This window comes from Lygodium microphyllum, chromosome 8 (assembly GCF_053477565.2).
Source record: "Lygodium microphyllum isolate KBCC chromosome 8, Lygodium_microphyllum_v1.1.10, whole genome shotgun sequence".
Taxonomy (NCBI): Eukaryota; Viridiplantae; Streptophyta; class Polypodiopsida; order Schizaeales; family Lygodiaceae; genus Lygodium; species Lygodium microphyllum.
Genome location: NC_141142.1, coordinates 47336327 through 47358718, shown reverse-complemented (window position 1 = coordinate 47358718; position 22392 = coordinate 47336327). Strand labels below are relative to the sequence as shown.

General features: G+C 43.1%; 1 protein-coding gene across 1 annotated transcript; it reads left to right on the top strand.

The window, feature by feature from the left end:
- Positions 1-457: 457 nt before the first annotated feature.
- LOC148032246 (uncharacterized) lies at positions 458-1622 on the top strand. The gene is made up of 3 exons (XM_087684057.1): positions 458-761; positions 914-1017; positions 1509-1622. The coding sequence occupies exons 1-3, from the start codon at positions 560-562 to the stop codon at positions 1605-1607; spliced, it is 405 nt and encodes a 134-aa protein (XP_087540183.1). The 5' UTR covers positions 458-559; the 3' UTR covers positions 1608-1622.
- The last annotated feature ends 20770 nt before the right edge of the window (positions 1623-22392 follow it).

Sequence of the window (22392 nt, the reverse complement as noted above, 5' to 3'; positions counted from 1 at the left end):
CATCCATGCATTCAACCATAAATTTACATATTTTCCATAAACATATGATATGGGTGGATTAGAAATTGGTGATGTAGATCATTTTTGTGCCTTTCTTTTGCTCATGTGGGGGTGTCAAAAATTTCATTTCTTGCATCTGGTATTAGTCCCTTTTATCATGACCTTGTTGAAGATTGGAATACGCGAATTTTTGTGTAGTAACGTCATGGTTCCTAATAAAATTTGCCTAAACTTTAAAAGGAATCCAAGTAGAATAATAAATTATGATGGTCTTAAAAAAGCCATTGCCTCGACGAGCTTTAAAAATAAATAAACCCAAGGTTGCTTTAAAAACAAATAAAGTCAAAGCTATGACTGAGTCGTTTAGCCCATTTTCTAATTTGTGGGGCTATTTAGTAATTATAAGCTATGACTGAGTCTTTTAGCCCATTTTCTAATTTGTGGGGCTATTGATTAATTATATATGCAGCTCCTTAAAATGAATGAATGATAGAGAACCGAACGTTATGTATATTCGTGTTGCAGGACTCTGTCTATATTGCCTGTTGAAGGATTGATAATGGCGCATCGGCCAGCTGTGTCAAAGGGTGATCTCCTGGTGATCAGATTCTCGGTAGCATTGGCAGTTGGGCTACTCTCAATCCTCATGATATGCAGTTATACGTGCGCTGCTGCTCGTGACGCGCAGATGCTGAATATCCGATCGTTCGCGGTACGACCACAACAACATGGCAGGCACCGGCCAATCAGTACTCATCACGGTAGATTGCGTATTTCTAATCGCTGATCTCTTTCTATCCGATGATCATTAATTAGAGTAGCTAGTGATGCTGCGCCAGCATGTGCGCTGCATGCAGTGCTTCCATCCTCTTCCTTTTCTGTCGGTCGTAATAATTTTGTACGCTTGGCGCAGGAGGGCATCATCGCTATCAATATTATAGCCATGATGATGATCGATTCATGATGAGCTTCAGGCCTCACAGAAGGCCGCAGTTGGACCGCTCATCGGCCACGAAGGTAATCGTCTCTGTCGCTGTTCCCTGCATATACATATAAGCTGAGATATATATACGTACGTGTGTGTGTGTGTGTGTGTGTGTGTGTGAGCCTGCATATACATATAAGCTGACATATGTCTACGTGTTTGTATATGTGTGTGTGTGTGTGTGTGTGTGTGTGTGTGTGTGTGAGAGAGAGAGAGAGAGAGAGAGAGAGAGAGAGAGAGAGAGAGAGAGAGAGAGGAGCGCCAACTAGTATAAGGATTAAAGGATTAGTTCTTTACATTTTAGGTTATCTTCTAGTAATCGTCTGTCTGTCCTGCAGTTTCCTGCCTATACACACACACACACATGTGTGTGTGTGTGTGTGTGTGTGTGTGTGTGTGCACATATGTGTGTGTGTTTGTGTGTGAGGGGAGCGCCAACCACTATAAGGATAAAAGGATAGTTCTTTAAATTTTAGGTTATCTTGTAGTTAGGTTGATACCTTGTCTATATATCATGATACAGGAAAGACGACTAGTTACTAGTGGGCCCCAAGTTCAGAATGAAGTTAGGCCAAGTCCCCCAATTTCAGAAAGTCCAGCAAGCCCCCCGATTTCAAAATGAACTTTCTAGATCAACATGCTCGAGGGGCCCTAGTGTTCAACAAGCTCATCTTGTGCTACTATGCTGCTTAGATTTTATGAGATAATATTGAGGATTTTTCCAACTATTTTTCATGGTTTGCAACAATATTTAATATTGTAAAGCATTTAGTCTCGCAAATAGAGTATTAGAGAAAGGACACACATAAAAAAATAAATGTAACAACTAGCTGATATTTTGTTATATAAATCTTGAACACAATAAAACTTTGAAAATTTTGAAGTTTATTTGAAATTTATGAATATATAATTGAGTTTGAGAAACATTTTTGAAATGGCAAACTTAATATGTATACATATTGACAATGGGATAATGGATTCTTCACTGCACAAGCTATTGTAAACTTTATTGCATGAAAGCTAAAGCTTTTGTTATTTTCTACTTTGAAGATTTACAAGTGAATTATATCTATCATGAAGATGATCGTTTAAATAAATATCCTTCGATTAGTAAACTTTCAATTTATTTTTTGTTTAAGTCACTAAATTCAAGCTTTCTACCACCGTAGAGAGGAAGAAAGTTGATCTTAAAGTCTTCAAAATCCATTCTTTGTATCATACTATTATAGTCATAATAATAGCTTTTGATCCTTGATAGTAAAAGTTACGAATATGACATAGCCTATCAACTTCCAATAAGCTACCAATTGGAAAATAGAAGATTACTAGTGCATGAAACACCCCATGTATATTGTCGTAAATCATCCATGTAGAGATTCCAACTTTTATATGTAATTTGAATTTCTATCAACCAAGACTCCTAAATTTTATTGTTTTTTTGTTGATCATTTGTATATATTTTTATTAGTTTAGTACATATACTTTCTCAATTGAAGCGGTTAACAAAGTAGATAGACCTAAGAAGGTGCATGTCTTGACTAACCTTGTTTATTGCATTGGATTGCCTTGTCTTGCATTTTACAATGTCTTTTCGACGAACAATCTCTTTTGAACAAATCTCCTTTCTGGAGTTCTATGAGTACTCGAACAATGAGGGAGTCTTATACATGCACCCAAACCAACCACTTTGGAATGGACATCCAAACATCTAGTTTGCTTGCTTGTCACGAGCACCCAAATCTTGCTATGCAAATAATTCCATGCACTAGTCTACACCTTGATTGACCTCTTGCATCCAAGATATCCAACTTGGCCTCTAAGGCATCCCTAGAATCAGATCTAGAACCTTAAGGCACATTTGGATCTAATAATACTTATGCTTGCTTGAGACCAACCCCAAACCCAACCCAATGCACCCTAGTAATACTTATGCTTGCTTGAGACCAACCCTAGACCCAACCCAATGCACACTAGCAAGGAGGAGAATGAGTCAAAAGTAAGACTGTAACCATTGAAAGGTTGGCTAAATTTTTTTGCACAAGTCTAGCCTAGAATGATCCTTTGACCTACATCTTAGTGTACATATATAAGGCTCAAGGCTTTAAGTCCTCTCACAAAGAGTAATCCCTTCCAACTACAACATCAATTTGAGCCTTGTGACATTGATCATGAGTTGTTAAGGGTTGAAATCACACATGTGTCTCATGCCATGGAAATTATTTGGAAAGGCTTTGTTGACCTTGACACTTTAGACAACCAACATTGACTATTCATTGCATAGATTGCAAAGAATTTTGACTACATTCTAAGGTGGGAATGTAAGCACAATACCCAAAGCAACTTTATTGCTAAACAAAAGTAGGTGCCCAAGGAGAATGCAATAAGAGACCAAAATCCATGCTCAAGAGTGAGCCATTGACTCTCAACCAATTTGACCCAACCATATGGTTGCATTATGTAGGCAGAAGCACATTAAGCTACTCCTCCATATAGGTGCATAGGGATCTTGTGCACACAAACTAACCAACAAATACCATTACAAATGTATATCAAGTAATCGCCAAGTGAAAATTGGGGGATTGCACATAGTGAAAGCTAAGCACTTGTCGCTTGTGGGGGGAGAGCCACACCTAGGCTCAAAAAGAAATGAAACTACTCGTATCAAAGGAGAGGAATGATAACCTTGTCATTAAATTTTACTTTGGTCCTAGGAGTCAGCAGCATGCATCCACTACAAGTGATAGCATTGAGAAAATCCTAGATGAGATAGCAAGGGCACACATTACCCTAGCCACTCTTGTAGTAAGTTGACTATTGCCCAACATCATAGGCCATGGTAATGCAAGAAGCGTGAACCTAACTAGCACATGATTGCACTCCCAAGTACGAGACATAGATACTGCAAGGTGTTAATAGTATGATCTATAGTTGAGAAATGCTTGATTGAATTGGGGGGCATAAATACTCCTTAACCAGTCAATTGTAGCTCACCATAGCTGTGATTTAGTTCTGATACTCAAAGAATTCGAGTAAACCATGAACTCTCACTCAACTAGTTGGGTATGTAACAAGATGAATCCATTCTCTTGAGTTTATGAGACAAGACAAGGATTTAAGACTCTTGCATGGATCATCCAAACCAATCTTGAGTGAACTTGAGTTGAGAGTTGAGAAGATAGAAAAGAGGTAGACTCTCATGATGAATTAAGAGTGATAACCCAACCTAAAAAGCAGAACATACACACCTAAGCAAGCTATAAAGTTGCACTAATAACAATCCAAAGTGTTCTAATCATTGAACATAAAATTAGTGATTGAGAAATATGCTATGGTTTTATGCTTGTCTTCACATTACATTGAACTATATAAGAAATAGATTTGATTGAGTACCAACATCACAAGAAATTGCATTGCATGCATTCACACTACTTGAGAAAAGTTGAAATCTTGATTATGCAACATGCGCTACCATTTGCACTATACGAAAAGGATTGTTTGATGTTAAATAGAATACTTGACCAAATCAAAAAGGGAAAAAAAGGGAAATGGGTTCAATCAAAAAAAGGCCATGTAGAAAAAAAACCACTAAATCATACATTTGTCCTAGCAATTACTTAGTTGTAAAAGGAAAGAGTAATGCATAAAAACCATGCCAACAGCTAAAATAACTTGTGATGAATCCTATAGGTGAGAGGTGTCTTTGCTATGAGATGTCGCTAACATACCTGACCTCATCCACCACCTCATGGAAATAGTCACTCAAGAGAGGATGATCATCATGACTACCTTGAATGCAAACGCATATGGTTTAGGTTTTGACATGTTGATTTGCCCTTGTATATTCAATACTTAATCACATAGTATGATTAGAAAACTTGATATTATTTCATAGAAGAACAACATAAGACATAATCATAGATTTGGAAGAGAACAGACTATTAGGCAAGGATCTATTGCAGCAAGTTGCCAATTACACACAAAAATAGCAATGAATAGATTGTGAAGGGAAGTATAAGGTCCAAAGAATCCTCAAGAGAGAAAGGGTTGGAGGGAGTGTTAATAGGAAGAGAGCCTTAGAGACAAACCTCAACTCGAGTGAGCTCCTAACCAAGTGCTTGATGTTGGCTACCTCAACCATTGAGCAAAAAGTAGCACCACATTGGCGGCTTTATCTTAGTATAATGCCCACAATACAAAGCCAAACTTAAAAACGTCTTGTGGTAGAACAAATTGAAACATACTAGGCAAGAATTGGTTTGTACAACTTTGTGGAGTAGTTTAAGCAAGTCTTCGAGGCAAAAAAAATCCACAACTCTGGTCACAACAAGCACAAGCTTTCAAGTTATATCTACAAAAGAAAAAGGTCAAACTTGGTTCACTAGCCTAAACAATGTTGAATGCAATAATTTTTATAGGGTTAAGGATCTCTTCATCAAGAGATTCTTTGACAAAAATAGTTTAATCGTCAAACTGATGAATGTCAGTCAAAAAGATAAAGAAGAAATCTATGATTACATCAATCACATCCAAAGTCTTTATAAGAGCATCTAGATAGCAAAGTGGCCAATGCAGAATGCGATCTCCACTGAGTTTATTAATGAAACTCGAAACAAGGAACTCTTTAAGGCATTGGAAAGTTTGCAAAGAGATGCGCTGGCAAGGTTTTTTTAGGAGGCAATACGTGCTCAAATACATGTAGATGATCTATTGAAAGAAAGGAACTTGAAAGCTATTCAACTGAAAAGCATATTGTTAATATTTAGGGAGACAGATCCCAGATATGCAATGAGAAATCTATCTCAAACATTCTCAACATAAATGGAAGGACATTGACCTCACACAAGAAAAGGTAAGCATGAAACTAGAACTCACAAAAATTCGACAAACACAATAAGATGACATGTACGGCTACATGTACAGTGCTTTCACTATGGGAGCAATCATTTCCCATCATAATATCTAGAATTGAGACCTCACATTTGTACAAACTATGGCATATATGAGGATGAACCCATTTATTGTTGACTATCTCAGAGATTGTCATATTAGCAATCCTATCCTCGTTCATTATCTCCCATAAATAGGTAGCTCAACTATGGAAGGGGAGCTCCGTTAGCATTTCTAGCACACCTAACAAAAAAATTCAACCATCCCCTAGGGTTGAAATTAATTTGACAAGAATATCCTAACCACCCGAACCCATGATCACTCATTCACTAATGATGCACATGTACACTTTATGCAAGAGCAATCGGATGAAGAACATATGTAAACCCTTACGTTACTTATGATGAAAAGGGGTATATGATATTTAAGGATTTTAGACCAATCCTAGTCATGCCTTTGGGTTGGGTTCAAGGTTGGAGTATGGGATGAAATTCATCTAAGAAGCCTCTCACCTACTAGACTTGTGGCTACCTAGGGAACATCTCATCATGATGTTCAAAGAAAGAACAAGTGAACAAGGACAAAGTCGACCTAAGATGTCTAGAGTGTGATGTCGCACATGTGTATGCTAATTGCCCTAGGTAAAAATCTTCTATTAGTTTAGCGGTCATGCCATCTATATCACTCAAACTCTTTGGTGTCAAGGCACCAAGTGATGATGTCACTCCGATTCCCCTAAATGTAATGACTAAAGCCCAAGAAAAGTAGAGTGGTATTTTAGTACTTAGGTCTAGTAACTTGAACATATGATGCATAGGTAAAAGAACCAAAATAAGAAAAAGAAAAGAGCCAAGACCAAGGTCACACTCAAGACAGATAGTATCACAATGCTAATCAAACGGTAAAAAGTCTGCAATGTTAAGATAGAAACGTCTACAACAAAAATGAAGGAAAGAGAAAACACAATAATTGGCAAGTACCCTCATCTGAAATAATAGCTAGAGATTATAGATAAAGTCAAAAACTAGGTAAGAGAGGAACATGTGACATTCTCAGGATACTAAGCCAATCCTGTAATATGCCAATCTCCCATGTATGTAGGATCATTAGATGCCACAAATGCCACCACATGATCCAAGTAGCACAATTACTGCAAATCAACCAAGTCATGAGCACTGGAGGTGGGATGATATATGGTGTGAGCAAGAGAAGCCAAGCGATATCTTACTAACCACCTTAACCTTGATCTTGGTGTGTGTGTTGTCCGACACTCTAAGAAGCTCTAAAGAAATGGGTAGAGGAATTAGTGTAGCCAAAAATAATGACAACGCAAGGCCATGGCACAAACATACATGTGCCGAGCCTAACCCTAAACCCTATATCAGGAATCTTGCAAATAAATGCCTTCTGGCAAGGGATAGAAATGCACACATTTTTTCATGTTCTTGCATAGGGTGACATGACTCAAAAGGGGATTGTCGACATGGAAACTAGAGTTAGCATTAACAGCCATATAGTTTTATAGGCTTAAGGTAGTCCACTTGTAGAAATGGCATGCTTTAACGTTATGTTGGCCAATGATACAAAAGCTAGAACATTTAAAGTGTTGAAAGATTTGCCAATCAAAATTATGGAAATTCTATTCTCCATAAACTTTATCATCATGAAGGGGATGGACTACAATATCCTACTAGATTGTCCTTGGATGTGAAATGCTTATGCAATTAAGGATTGGGGCAATGGCGTAATGTTCTTTGGCTATTCACTCCAGAAGCGATTAGAATCGAGGACACCTGAAAGACTTGACTTGTCAACCTAGATGCCATTTTCTCCCTATTGAAACATGACACTAAAACTACACCTAATTAAGGCCCATTCACAAAATGCATTCCTTCTCCTAATGATGGAGCAAGAATGGATGCACATCCTAGCTATGATTGACTTTCCCTTCTTGGACAACAAGGATGGCTATAAGAGAGAAATCAATAAAATAAGTAACACAGAAAAACAAAGACAAGTGCTAAATTTCTAAACCAACAACCATCATCAAATTTGATTTATATAATGGCAAGAAGTGCCAAGCATAACCTATCACACGCTTGCCCCAAGGGGTTCACCTATTAAAAACCATCTATATAACATGCATTCAAAAGTTATTAAGAAATACCCTTTCTTTACGTGCTATAAGGCCATAAAATGATTAATTTTACTTTACTAAATTTACGAGTTTTTTTAAATTTTAGTTAAAAAGTATATTTTGTAAATTTTACTAAATAAAATACCATTTTCTTTGAAGTTACGTGGTATCTTACATGTTTTGTAAGGTAGACTCCTTGGTGTTCATGCAAACAAACTAGGATTGATAAAGGTTCTAGAATCATTGAAATATAAAATATAGTGTCGAGACCTAAAATGGGATCAATATTGACTCCGACGGCTCTAGCTCGGGCTTCTAAACACACCAAATGACCCCAGACGGCCTCACGGCCAAGAGCACTTGGGTACTATAAATAATTCTTCTAAACTGCTCCATTTAGGTAGATATAATGTTTGATTGTAGTCCAACTAATTACCCCTCCCAACTCCATGTTGAGTGTTGAAATGACTTGTTTTTTAGCTGATTTTTATTGTTTTTGAGAGCTGAATGGTTGATTTTATGAGATGATTGATTGGTTTGGAAGTGGTTTGAGAGTGTTTTGGATGATATTGATTGTGTTTTGGAAGTTCATGATGTTTATTAGTGGAGATATGATGTTCTGATATGTTTTGATAGGTTTTGATTGGTTCTGTATACCTTCTGTATAGCTTCTGTTTTGTTTTGATTGTCTTCTGTAGGAGGGATGGATTGATGATTGATGAAAGTTGAGATATTGTGAAAGCTTATTGAATAGTTTTTGATGGTTTGGAATGGTTTGGGTATGAGTTATGAGGTTTTGATGACCTTCTGTGACCTTCTGTAGGTCTTCTGTAGAGCTTCTGTCTCTGTACTGTAACTGTACTGTAGCTGTTCTGGTACTGTACTGTGACTGTTCTGTATGCTTCTGTATGTATTCTGTTGGATGAGAGTGTAGCTTGGGAAAGTTTTCTAACTTTGGAAAGAGGTGAATACAAGTGCAAAAGAGCTAAAATAAGTGAAAGAAGTAGCTGTTGAAGACTCAAGTAAAGACTGGAGTGAAGTGACAGTAGTAAGCTATGAAAGGACATTGTAGTGGCTCTGGTGACTCTTCATATCAGACATACCTCTTGGGAGGGGTATCCAGACCTAAGAGGGATTATTGAGGATGATTATGAGAGATTGTAGTAAGGATATGATGTACTATTGATAGAGAGAGAGAGAGAGAGTCAGAGATAGCCAATTCTACCAAAACAGAGTGATTGTATATGAGAGATTGAGAGAGAAGACTATGAAGATATTGAAGATGAATACTATGTGATGTATTTCCATTCAAAGATGGTGTATTCCTTTGCTTTCTTTGTTATATTGATGGATTTTGTGAAGATATTGAAGAATATAGTTGATTCTATCAAATCCGTGGGAGATCTACATGATGCTGCATGAAGATTTGTTGTGCCTGGTGTTCTTTTCTTCATTGTGATCATATAAAACCTAATAAAAAAGCTTGTTGATGTTACAAGATAGATTTTCTTGCAAGAGAATACCCTTTTCCTTGGTGTTCCTCTTGGGGCTCCATATTTTTGGTGCGCAGCCAGGGAAACTTGCCATCAACAAGCACCAGAAGAGGCTGAAAATGAAGGAATTGGCATTGCCAAGAAGAGAAGAATTCAATGGATGTTTGTTAAGTTCCTTCTTCCACTGAAGAGTTGGAATTTCTCATAATCAAAGCCACTTTCCACAAGAAGTTCATCCCACAATGGCGAAAACACATCACCATCATGATGCATGCTCTATGTGGTGGACAGTTTCCTCTTCCTGTTGAAGTAGCAGAAACTTGCATCTTGGTGGCAAACTGTTTGGGAATAAACTGAAGAGCGGAAACAGAGAGAATGACCATCCATGGAAAATTTGGCATTCATTGAGAAGTTTCCAGACATCATCAAGTGGGAGATTGTGAAGAAGCTTCAGGAGTCTTGGTCTATGGAGGTTCACAAAGACAAGAAGGAAAAGAGTTGGAATTTGTTTGTGGATGCTCAACAGCAAGATACATGGGATGCTTAGTGCACTGATAATCTTCTGTTTGTTCAATTAGCAACCCACTGGAAATTGGTAGACAGAGTGTTCTTTACAACATACCCTGTTGAAACCATCAGAAGCTGGCATTACTATGATGATGGCACCACCACAATGCTCAGATGTATGCATTTTGACACCTTCAGAACTGAATCCCTTCCTCTGTGCAGTGGCATAAAAGCAGAATTCAGAGATGTTGAAAAGGAAGAAGTAGAAGAAATGTTGGCAAGACAGTCCTCCAGAGACTGAAGTCTTCTGTATCCCTTTGTGGAGCACTAACAACATAGTGGAGCCAACCCCCTGATGAATGACGCAATAAAGAGGCAAGCGTTAGAACGAGTCCAGAGGTACGTGAGAAGAGAGAAAGCAAAAATCAAAGCTGAGAACGAGCTCGCAGGAGAAGCCACCTTTAACGCCCTTGCGGAACTCTTTACAGAAGTCCCAATGGCACATCAAGCCCTTCCTCCTCCTGCTGGAGGTCCACTTCCAAGCCAGATCCATCCTGGAAATATTGATGACAGGCCAACAAATGTAGTCCCGTTGCCAATTTTTAAGGGAGAGTACAATGAAGACCCCGATCTTCATGTAGTAGAGTTTATGGTAGCATGTGTGGCTAACAATGCCAGAATCCCTGAGCATTGGTTAGCAATATTTCCCGCCACTTTCAAGGGCGCGGCGTTTCAGTGGTATGAGAGACAAGCAGTAGGAACTTTTGGCACATGGGACAACCTGAAGTTGGCCTTCCTCACTAAATTCAGGAGTGAAGGTTTTGAAGAGCGGATGTGAGAGGAATTTATGAACCTAAGTCAGTCATCTGGAGAAAGAGTAGAAGCTTATGTCTCGTGAATGGAATCCATCCTGAAGAGATGGACTAACCATAATCTAGATGATGGCATTCAGAAGGGGGTGTTTCTCAGAGGATTACAACCAGAAGTCTGTAAGTTTGTAGAGCTGCAAAGACTGTACGATGAAGTGGAAGCTAGATTGGCGATGAATCCAGGAAGAGGAGTCCTACCTCATCTGATGCTAGGAATGATGTACCCACCAAATGCAGTCCCAGGGATAGTCCCCTACCCCTACCAACAGATGCCCCCAGTATCACAGTACAGTGTACCAAACCCACAGTGGCCACAATCCATGCCTCAAATGATGGTTCAACCACAACAACAATGGTCCCAACCAATTTCCCCAATGCCAAATCAGCAGCAATAGTGGAACCCTACCAACTAGAACCAACAGCCAACAGTTCAAACAGGAGCTCTGAATCAGAATCAGAATAGAGACCCCTCTGCGCTAGCCCAACCTGTTTATGCAGTGATTACAGAGACTCCTCAAAACCCTACTGCCAGTACCTCAGGAGGAGACAGCTTGAAGGATTACTTATCCAACTCAGTTGCAAATATAAAAAGGAGTTGATGGATGTGATTACAGAGCAGCTACAGACGCTGAAAGTGAATACCGCCAGCATATCCAATGTTGCAGGAGCAGGAAGAGATGTGATGCGATCAAATACTTGGTGTGGAAAGTGTCATCAAGCAGGCCATTTAGCCACTGAATGTACACGAAAACCAACCATTCCTAGAGCATTCTATTCCTACTGTTTGCGGAAGAACCATATAGAGGATATTTGCTCTCTGAAGGAGATGCATGATAGGAGAAGAAAGGAAGAAGACGCAAGATTTAACTTGTTGGAATCCAAAATGACAACACAGGATATTGGACCCAAGCCTAGAGAGTTTGGTCCTAATTTTGGACCCAGAAGATTTCCCTCTCAAAGTTACAGAGGAAGACAGTCTGGCAGTGGTCAGAGATCAGAAGTAGAGTGTTACAGATGCAGAGAAAAGGGACACATTTCACCAAATTGTCCAAATCCCAGAAGGTCAGTGGATTACAAGCCCTTATGCAGTCGATGCAAAGGAGAAGGCCACACTGCAAAAAATTGTCCAAGCCCAGTCCCAATGAAAAACAGTGCTGCTGATAGTCCGGCCAAGGCCCAAGAGCCTACCTCCAATTTAGTGGAATTGGAAGTTGCTGCCATCACGCGTGCAAAGAAGAAGGAATCACCTATCCAGAAAGAAAATAATCCTCCTGCCAGAACAGTGAAGTTCAATCTTCCACCAGAAGAACAGAATAGAACAGAGCCTGACAGTGCCGTACAAAGCACTATAGTACCACAGAGAGTTACAGAGACAGTTGCAGAGACAGGACCAGAGGTCCAGGAGATAGAAGAGGAGGAGGTGCCACAAGTGGCAGAAGAAGTCCCCATGATGCCCTTGTTGGAAGAAACAAGGAAAATGAAAATGGGTGTTGCCCCATTCCCTAACCGGTTAGAGAAGCCAGTGGATCCTATTAAGGAATACGATCTGGTCAGAGATCTAGATACCTTTAAACCAAACCTCACATTCCGACAATTATTGATGTTGTCTCCTAGTTGCCGAAAAAGGTTCAAAAGTATACTGACAAGAAGACGTGGATTAAGGATTGCTTCCTCAACAACAACAAAGTCCAACAAAGCTTCGAGCCTGTAAAAGAAGTGGACGTGGCTAACGCCTTCCTAGATCCGGGTACCCCAGAGACTGCGTGTGGATAGAAGGCTGCTTCATTACAAATGCACTGATTGATGGTGGTTCATCAGTGAACATTATGACGGATGTGACAATGAAGGATCTAGGCCTACAAGGTGTGCAACCAACCCAATGGCTCATCAGACTGGCGGATCAGAGCAGAATCAAGCCTTTGGGCATTCTCCCATATGTGAAGACTACAATGGCCGGAAAAGATTATTGGCTAACCTATTTGGTGGTGAAGCCAAACTCTTATGGTACATTCTACCCTCTATTACTAGGCAGACCATGGCTTTTTGAAGCCAGAGCAAGGACGGATTGGTTCAAAGGAACCTTGACCTTGGGTAGAGGACCCAACAAAGTGGTGCTGAAGCTATATGGTACTCAAAAAGGACATGGATACACCTCCTTGGAATTATCTTCTAACTCCCCTAATGAGGCTACATATGGAACATCAGCAGACAAAGATGCTGTCAAATAGATCCTTCCCAAGAAAACAGTGGCACGTTCCTTAACAGTGGATACTGTAAGCCAACTCCCAAAAGATGCAAAGTCCCTGTCAATGGGTGAATACTTCCTGCCTGAACCAGGAACGATTTCCGAAATCACTTCTGACAGTGAGATAGAAGCATGGATGTACTGCTCTCCCTGTTACATGGTCATAGCAGAGCCAGAGGTAGAGGCAGAAGATGAAACAGAGAACCTATTCTTCTCTTACAGAGCTCCTACAGAGACAGATACAGAGACAGAGACAGAGCCAAAGACAGAAGAGGATGAAGATGATATGGAAGAAGAGGGTTATGAAAGCGAGATGGAAGAATCTATCCCACCCGAAGAGGATACATATGAAGAAGAAGTTCCAAAAGCCTCAGAAGCAGACGAGCTCATGCTGTGGGACAGAATGGCGATGGTACCATTTGGTCTGGTAAATGGATCTTCTCATATGCAAAATCTTTATAAGAAATGGGTTAAGAAGAATAAGCCGTCTTTCAGTAGTGGCTCTTGCCATCCTAACCCATACTTGCCAAAGAAAGAAGATGATGATGCACCGTGCCAACAAGCACCAGTCCCACAAACCCAATAGAAATCAGAGGGTCCCTGTTATGTGACATTCCTGGACGCATCATTAGAAGATGAGTCTTCAAGCCAAGAGGTAACTAATCTTGAAACCAAACCTGAAATGGCTCAAATCCCATTTCAACATCTCAAGAGGCAACCTAAGTCTCCACCAACAGAAGAAGTTGCTTCTAGTGGAACATCAGAAGAGGACACCACCCCCTTGAAGGAGTCAGATCTGTATCCAGAAGCCGTCCATGGGACCTTCATCCGTGAAGTAGAAGGTGAAAGGCAGTTAACCTTTGTGGATGCAGATGGCACTGAATGCCACTTGAAGGTGGGTAGCAGCCTACCAGAAGAGGAGTTGTCAACCTTGTACAACTTGTTGAAAGAGAATTTGGACGTGTTTGCTTGGTCCTACAAGGACCTAAAGGGAATTGATCCCACAATATGTCAGCATCATATTGACTTGGAGCCTGATGCCAAGCCAGTACGGCAACGACAGAGGCGAATGAACCCGAATTATTCCACATTGGTGAAAGCAGAGCTGTTGAAGCTTCTGGAAGCCGAGTTCATCTATCCAGTGGCAAATAGTGAATGGGTTTCACCCATCGTGGTTGTACCCAAGAAGAATGGCAAGCTTCATATATGTGTGGATTTCTGCAAGTTGAATTCCAAGACGAAGAAGGATCACTTTCCTATCCCTTTCACAGACTAACTATTGGACACAGTGGCAAGACATGAGCTTTATTCCCTTCTGGATGGATTCAGTGGATATAACCAAGTGCAGATAGCAGAAGAGGACCAGTCCAAAACAACCTTCACCACAGAATGGGAGACCTACGCTTATCGAGTGATGCCGTTTGGGATCTGCAATGCCCATGCTACCTTCCAGGCAGCGAGTCATGATGGCCGCATTCCAAAATCATCTGCACGACTTTATTGAGGTATATTTGGATGACTTCTGTGTCTATAGTTTGATCCGTGAACACTGGAGACACCTGGAACAATGCTTTGATTGATGCCGGGAGTATGGGATTTCCCTCAACCCCAACAAATGCATCTTTGGGGTCTCTTCTAGAGTTATGTTGGGCCACATTGTCTCTGCACAAGGGATATCAACAGAACCTGCAAAGATCGAAAAGATCGCAGCTCTGACAGCACCCACCAACCTCAAATAGTTGAGGGGATTCCTAGGCCATGTGGGTTACTACAGAAGGTTCATAGCCCATTTTGCAACAAAGGTAACTTCCTTGCAGAAGCTTCTGAGGAAAGATGCAGAGTTTGTTTGGACAGAACAATGTGACACAGCCTTCAACACTCTGAAGCAGTGTTAGAAGGGCTCCTCGAAGCTGGATCAGCCGATCTATTACGCAAGTCGAAAAGTCACTGATAGGGAACGGAACTATACAGTGACAGAGCTGGAGTGCTTGGCAATGGTGTTTGCCCTAGAGAAGTTTCGCCACTACCTCCTATCCACCCACTTTAAATTTTATGTGGATCTGAGGCCTTGTCCTTCCTGATGAACAAAGCGGATGTGAAAGAACGAATGATGAGATGGCTCCTCCTATTTCAGGAGTTTGACTTTGAGGTAATTACCAAACCTGGTCGTTCCCATGTTCTGGCTAATCATCTGTCGCGTATCCCACAGATTGCAGATGAGGAGCAGGATGATCCAGACCTCCCTGATGATTCCCTATTCTTGGTAGAAACTGTAACCCCCTGGTATGCAGACATTGCCAATCTGCTGGCAACCCAACAGTACCCTCCTGGTATTTCTAGTCGGAAAATGAAGAAGCTTATGTTGGAATCAGTCCCCTATACCCTGTTAGGCGGTGCACTGTACAAGAAAGGCAAAGATGAAGTGCTTAGAAGATGTGTTGTAGGAGATGAGATTGGGATTGTTCTGAAGGCTTGCCATGACGAGCCATGTGGAGGCCACTTTGCAGGAGAAGCCATAGCCAAGAAGGCTATGCTCGCAGGATATTGGTGGCCTACCATTCACAAGGATGCCTATGATTACTGCAAGCGATGTGATGCTTGTCAAAGAATGGGGAAACCCACGAAGACAAGTGCGATGCCACTACAACCCATTCTTCCCCTAAAGCCACTTGAGAAGTGGGGTATTGACTTCATAGGTCCGATTGATCCTCCCACCAGAAGGAAACAAAACAGATACATCCTCGTATGTACGGATTATGTCACAAAGTGGTGTGAAGCTAAAGCCCTAAAGCAAGACAATGGTAACAGCGTGGCCCTATTCATGTACGAGAATATCATCACCCGTTTTGGCAGTCCCTTAGAGCTAGTAAGTGACAGAGGCACTCATTTCATTAATAAAGTCATGGAAGAGTTGACAGAGTTGTATAAGATCCGCCATCGCAAGTCCACTCCTTATTACCCCAGAGCCAACGGCCAAGTCGAAGTCACCAATCTCATCCTCTGCTCGATTCTGACAAGAACAATTGCCGCACATTGTCGTGATTGGGATGATCGACTTACAGAGGCCCTCTGGGCGTACAGAACCTCCCATAAAGCAGCAACAGGACAGACACCCTTCCAGCTGGTGTATGGTACAGAAGCTGTTTTCCCTGTTGAACTGGAATTACCCTCTTTGAGAGTGGCTATCAAAGAGCGTTTGGGGGACGATGATTCACTGCAACGCCGTCTCCTGCACCTAGAATGTTTGGACAAAACTCGCAGGATGGCTCTACAATTCATGGAAGCCACGCAAGCTCGACGCAAGGCTTACCATGACAGCTTCATCAAGCACAAGGAGTTCAAAGAAGGTGATTTGGTCCTAGCCTATGATTCACGATTTGGCAAGTTTTCTAGTAAGCTTCAACAACGGTGGATGGGCCCATATAAGGTACTTGCCGTCAACCCTAATGGCTCTGTCCAAGTGCAGACCGTTGATGCCTCTGATGATCCCTTCCTGATCAATGGATATCGCCTGAAGAAGTACTTCCCTCCTTGGGGATCTTGACAATCATGGTCACCTGATCCTTTCCCTCGTTGGCGTAGCACTGTCACTCTTATGATGCTACTTCTGATAGCCATTCTTCAGCCACTCCTGATGAGATGGACGCAACCTTCTGTCCCCTCAGCCCCACCATCTAGCCTTGATCTCTTATCCTCTATTTTTCACCAGTGACAGTGGCGAGGTGGGTTCTGATACATGGTATTTCTACCATTTCCCTTGCTTAATTCAAAGAGAAAAACAAAAAATGAAAAAAAAAACAAAAGGAAAAAAATATACATATCGGTTATGGGAGAAAAGGACTTAGGTCCCTATCATGCCGACCTATTCTTCGAGAAAAGGTGGAGACACCCTCGGGAGTAGGAGAAAAAGAAAAAGAAAAAAAAGAAAAGAAAATTAGAAAAAATCTGTTATGGAAGAAAAGGAAGAAATTCCCTGTCATAGCAGGCCTCGTTCCAAGAAAAGGTGGTCAACACCCTTGGGCGAGAAGCTGGCTGTGGAAAAGGTGACAACACCCAGCGGTCCAGAAAGTGGATTCATCCATTTAAATTTCCAGGATCCAGTTCTGAAGCTGCCTCCCTTGGTACGCTGTGTCCTGGGTCTCTCTGTAGAGTGTCTAACTATCCTCTAGCAGACGCCGTGTTCCTATCTAACCCCACGTTCGATTTGATGGCTACCTCCCTAGGTACGCCTCTTCAACAACTGATGCAGCGATCTTCATCGACAAACAATCGAGTGACGCGAGCTTTCATCCTAACTGGATGGGGAAGTGAGTATGGGTTGCCCTCTGTATCTATCAACAGAGAGTGAGACAGAGGGTGGGGCGAGTGACCAGTCTTTTCCCTTCAAATCAAATGAGAGGTGAGAAGTGTGAATGGCTTGTTGCACCCAGGGGATGGGCCTCTCAATGCACAAAGCACGATCTGTTTCTGTGCACTGCACCATAAGGCTCCTTGGTCTTCCTTCTCGCACTGTATGCCGACACGCGGCGGGATGCACAATTGCACCATCCAATGCGCACAAGGCATACAAACTTTGCAAAGTGACCGTGAGGATAACATCAATGGGTTTCAGGAAAGGGCTGCCCTCCTGTATCTATCAATAGAGCGTGAGACAGAGGGTGGGCTGAGCGTGACTGGAGTTTCTTCAATCATTTACCGAGAGGTGAGATTGAGGGACGTTACGACACTTGGAGTCAGGTATGTTCCCGTTTCCCTATGCACCCACGGGATGGGGCTCTACCGTCATCACAGGACACGTCACTTATGCCAGCCGGGTTGGACGCACTAATGCACCATCAACTGTGCACCCTGGCATACTCCCTCTGTACCATTCCCCTGTCGATTTCTAAACTGGGTACGAGATATGGATTTTCATCCTGCTTTCCTCGAGTGATATTAGTCCTGGGGCGAGTGACAGTTCTTTCATTCCATTTGAGTGACTGTGAGTTGAGTGCAATATCCCTCGCCATCGATGAATTTCCTGCGATTCCTTCAACCAGCTACCTCCCTGGGTGCTACCGCATGGTCCCTGCCATGACGGATGTGTGCCGAGAAGATACCTTGGTACCTCCTACAACCGACAACGACAGTGGATGTGCCATCGACAATCAACCTTGCTTCTCGACAATATGGGCCAAGTTTTTCTAACCCTACAACTTTTGTTTCTCCGTGACGTTCATGTTTTAAGTGTGGGAAAGTTAGTGGTTGGTCTGTTGCGTGGTCCTAGGTCCATGTTGCTCGGTTAACCCTATCCGTTAAGGTTTTAAGTGTGGGGACGCATCCCTGCGCGTCTACATTGCATACCCTTTTACATATGCCTCAACCTTCTAATGCCTCTATGCCATGCCTTTCTTTTACCCTGATGGGGTCCCTTTCCACTCACTTGTCCATTTTCCACCCACCCTTGGAGCTGCTCCCTTGCAGTTTTCCTTCATCCCCTGATTTTGCGGTCCTGCCATGTGAACGCACCATGCATTCAGCAGACTTCCAATCTGACTTTATAGCCATGTTCCTCCCTTTGAATGACCATTTTTCCTTTTTTCCTACCCCTGTTCCAGTGCACGATTTTCGAGTTATTAATTTTTAAAGCATTTTGCACAAATTAGTCGGTTTTCCATGTGAACGCGCTTTGCTTGCTTCGGAACCGTGATCTAACATCATAGCCCTGACAAAAAATTTCTCCTTGACATTTTTCCTTTTTACTCCGTGTCCTTCCGATGCACGGTTTGTCCAATATTAATTTTGCGGTTTTCGAGACTTTTTCGTGCGTCTTTTTGACATTTTTCCATGTGAACCTGTCATGTTTCCATCGGAATTCCACTTTGATTTGACAGCCGTGTCCACCGCGCCTTCCCCCACCTTTTTCCTTTTTCCTCCATCCACTTTTGCCTTCTGGATTTTTTATTATTAAATTTCCAATGAGTTTTCGGGTGTATTTTTGGTGTTTTTCGTATGTGAACCCCTCCTACTTCAGCCGGAACTGTGTTTTGACATGACAACACTGTACTCCCCCTTCCTATGGACATTTTTCCTTCTTACTGCATGACATTTCGGCAGGCGGTTCGTCCAATATTAATTTTCAATCCCATTTTCGGGTCTGTTTTTTGGGTTTTTCCCACGTGAACGCGTCTTATCTCAGTCGGAACTATGTTTTGATGTGATAAGATTGTCGGGCACGTCTTTCTGCACATTTTTTCTTTTTCTTGCACCTCGTTTGAATGCCATGTCTTTCCCCAGGAACCCCCGTTGCACATTTTCCCTATCTTCCCCCTGTCGTCCTGCCCACTTTTTGTTTTTATGGCATTTCGTTTTGACGTTCGGATTGTGAGATATTAGTTTTTTTTTATTTTTACAAGTTTTCGCGCGCCTCGTCCCGCGTGTGAACGTGCCCGTTTTCAATTTTAAGCGTCTCCACGCGCCCCGGTCATGTCCGCGTGCCCCGTCCCGCCCTCCCGGCACTATTCCGATCCCGTCACGGCAAATTTTTTTAACCCCGCCCCGCGCACGTGCGCGGGACGGGGGTACGCCTCCTTCTTGGGCCCCTATCCACCCCATGACCCCTACCCCTACCTTTTCCCTTGGGCACCCCCTCCTATGGGCCCGTGCCCCTTCCCCTATGCCCTACCCACCCCATGACCCCTACCCCTACCCGTTCCCTCTGGGCACCCCCCTCTGCATACCACTGCCCATTATCCTACCCACACCCATCCCTATCCCCCCCTTCCCCTTCCCCGTTTCCTCCCTAACAGCTTCCCTCCCTCTCTCCCTCTCCCTTCCCTACGTACTCCTTCTCTCCCCTCGTCCTCCATTCCCTCCTCCTCCTCTGCTCCTTCCTCTCCTCCATTTTCTCCTTCCTCCCCTCCATCTCTTCTTCTTCTCCTCCCTTCTTCCTCCCCTGCTCCTCCTCTGCTCCTCTCCTCTCCTTCCCTTCCTTCCCCTCCCTCTCCTTCCTCCTCGCTGCAGGTCACCCCCTCCCCGCGGTCGCGCCGCCTCTGCAACGCCTGCACGTTGCCTGTGCCGCCCCACGGTCGCCTGACGCGCCTCCTATGGCACCCTTGCCGCCGCCCGCCACGGTCGCCCCCTACTTGCCATTGCCCCCACCCCTCTGCTCGCGCCCTCCCTTCCACGACGTCGTCGTGTGCCAGCCGACGTCCCGCCCCTCTCCCGCCTTGTAGCGGTGGCCCTTGCGCCCTCCTCCCTGCCAGCCGCCGTGCCTCCCTGCTCCATCGCCGACGGCGCCGCCTCCCTCCTCGCCACACGCCCCGCGGCCGCCTGACGCGCCTCCTGTGGTGCCCTTGCTGCCGCCCGCCACGGTCGCCCCCTACTCGCCATTGCCCCCGCCCCTTTGCCCGTGCCCTCCCTTCCATGATGTCGTCGTGTGCCAGTCGACATCCCGCCCCTCTCGAGCCTTGTAGCGGTGGCCCGTGCGCCCTCCTCCCCGCCAGCCGCCGTGCCTCCCTGCTCCATCGCTGACGGCGCCGCCTCCCTCCTCGCCACACGCCCCGCTGACCCGCCTTCGTGAGGCCGCCGTGCCGCCTGCGCCACCGTGGCGCCCTCCTGCCCTGCTCCTCATCGTGAAGCCCGCCACGGTCTCCTGCCCCCCCGCCCGTTGACTCTCTCTTCTCCACGTGGCCTCCTCCACGTGCCCCCACAGCCACAGCAAACACACACCCCCCTTTCTAAACCTTCCTTCCCCCCCATTACACACATCCCTCCCATTACACACCTAACACACCCACTTACCCCATCTACACCCCCCTTCCCCCCAATCACACACTCATCCCACAACCCCCCCACACAAGCCCCCTTTCCTCCCCACCTTTGCACAAACCCACTCCCCAACCTCCTTGCAAGCCCCCAGTCCCACCCTCACACCACATTCAACCCCCCTACCCCCCTGTAAGCCCCCTGTCCTTCCCCAACAGACCCGCAGCAGAACCCCCCTCCATAACCCCTCTTCCCCCCCATAGGCAACCCGCCGATCACCCACTGAAACCCCCTCCATAAACCCCCGTCCCACCCGCCGACACCCTCGAGACGCAAACACACGCGCAGGTGTGTACGCGCGAGTGGGTGATTGCGATTGATTGTGCATGTTCGTGTGCGAGATCGTGTGCGGGAGATTATTAGCCGGTTGCTGATACGCAGTTGCCACGCAGTCTATTTCTGGGTATTTTCCCAGATTTTTAATTCAAAACCTGCAAACCTTTTTTTTTAACATTGAAAAATTTAAAAAAATCCTTAAAAAACACTTAAAATTTTGAAAAACATACAGAAAAGTCTAGAAAAATTCCTACTATTTCTGCAACAAATTGCACTATTTTTCTAACCTGCAAATTTCGGAAAAAAATTCAGACCATTTTAAAATTAAATATTCTTTTAAAAACACCCAAAAAATAAAAAAATTCATTAAAAATGGTAAAAAATTCCAAATTAATTTCCAAAAATTTCCTAAAAATTCCATTTACATTTTTACTTATTGTGGCCTATTTTCTAAGCTGTAAAACTATTTCATGAAGCACCTAAATTTAGTTTTAAAAAAATTTCAAATCAAAAACCTTTTTCATCCAAACACCAACTAAACATCTAGAAAAAAATCCAGATATTTTGGGATTGAGGAGAGTGCATTCTTTGCATTCACATACACCCACTACCAGGTATTTTACCTTTTATATTTTTATTTTTTTCCCGCTATCCCAAAACTCACAGTAATTATTCAAATGAATCCTAAACACCACCATGGCACGCACGTTCGCGCTAAACACACCATTTTTTAATAAAAATAAACCCGCCGTTCACTTAGCACACGCTAAGTGCGCTAAAGGGCACTTTAATATTTTTAATTAAAATGAACCAGCCGTTACAAGAGCACGCGCTGGCAAAAAAGCGCTCCACATCACCTTAATTTTTAATAAATGAACTTGCATTTAGAGACCCAGTCTGGGTATCGAAGTCCGGGATTCGGATTAAAGCACCGCTCTAACCTAATAATTGGTAATTAAATTTTTAAGAAGGAACCGCCGTTTTCTTGATAAGGTTTATCACTTAATAAAAATTCACACATTTCTTAATAATTTATTAAAATGAACATTTCATTAAATTAATTCCCCCTCACTACACTTATTTCCTCTTTTTAATGAACTCGTTTCGTGGGATGGGTATGCGAAGTTTTTGGAGTTGTCTCCATGGTCAAACTTGATTATCAAAGTTGTGGTCTTGATATGTGTGGG

What these genes read in the sequence shown, in the direction of transcription:
- LOC148032246 (XM_087684057.1), top strand. Translation starts at nt 560, where the DNA reads ATGGCGCATCGGCCAGCTGTGTCAAAGGGTGATCTCCTGGTGATCAGA. An exon ending in GCCAATCAGTACTCATCACG is followed by an intron (nt 762 to 913) that starts GTAGATTGCGTA and finishes CGCTTGGCGCAG; the next exon opens with GAGGGCATCATCGCTATCAA. An exon ending in ACCGCTCATCGGCCACGAAG is followed by an intron (nt 1,018 to 1,508) that starts GTAATCGTCTCT and finishes ATCATGATACAG; the next exon opens with GAAAGACGACTAGTTACTAG.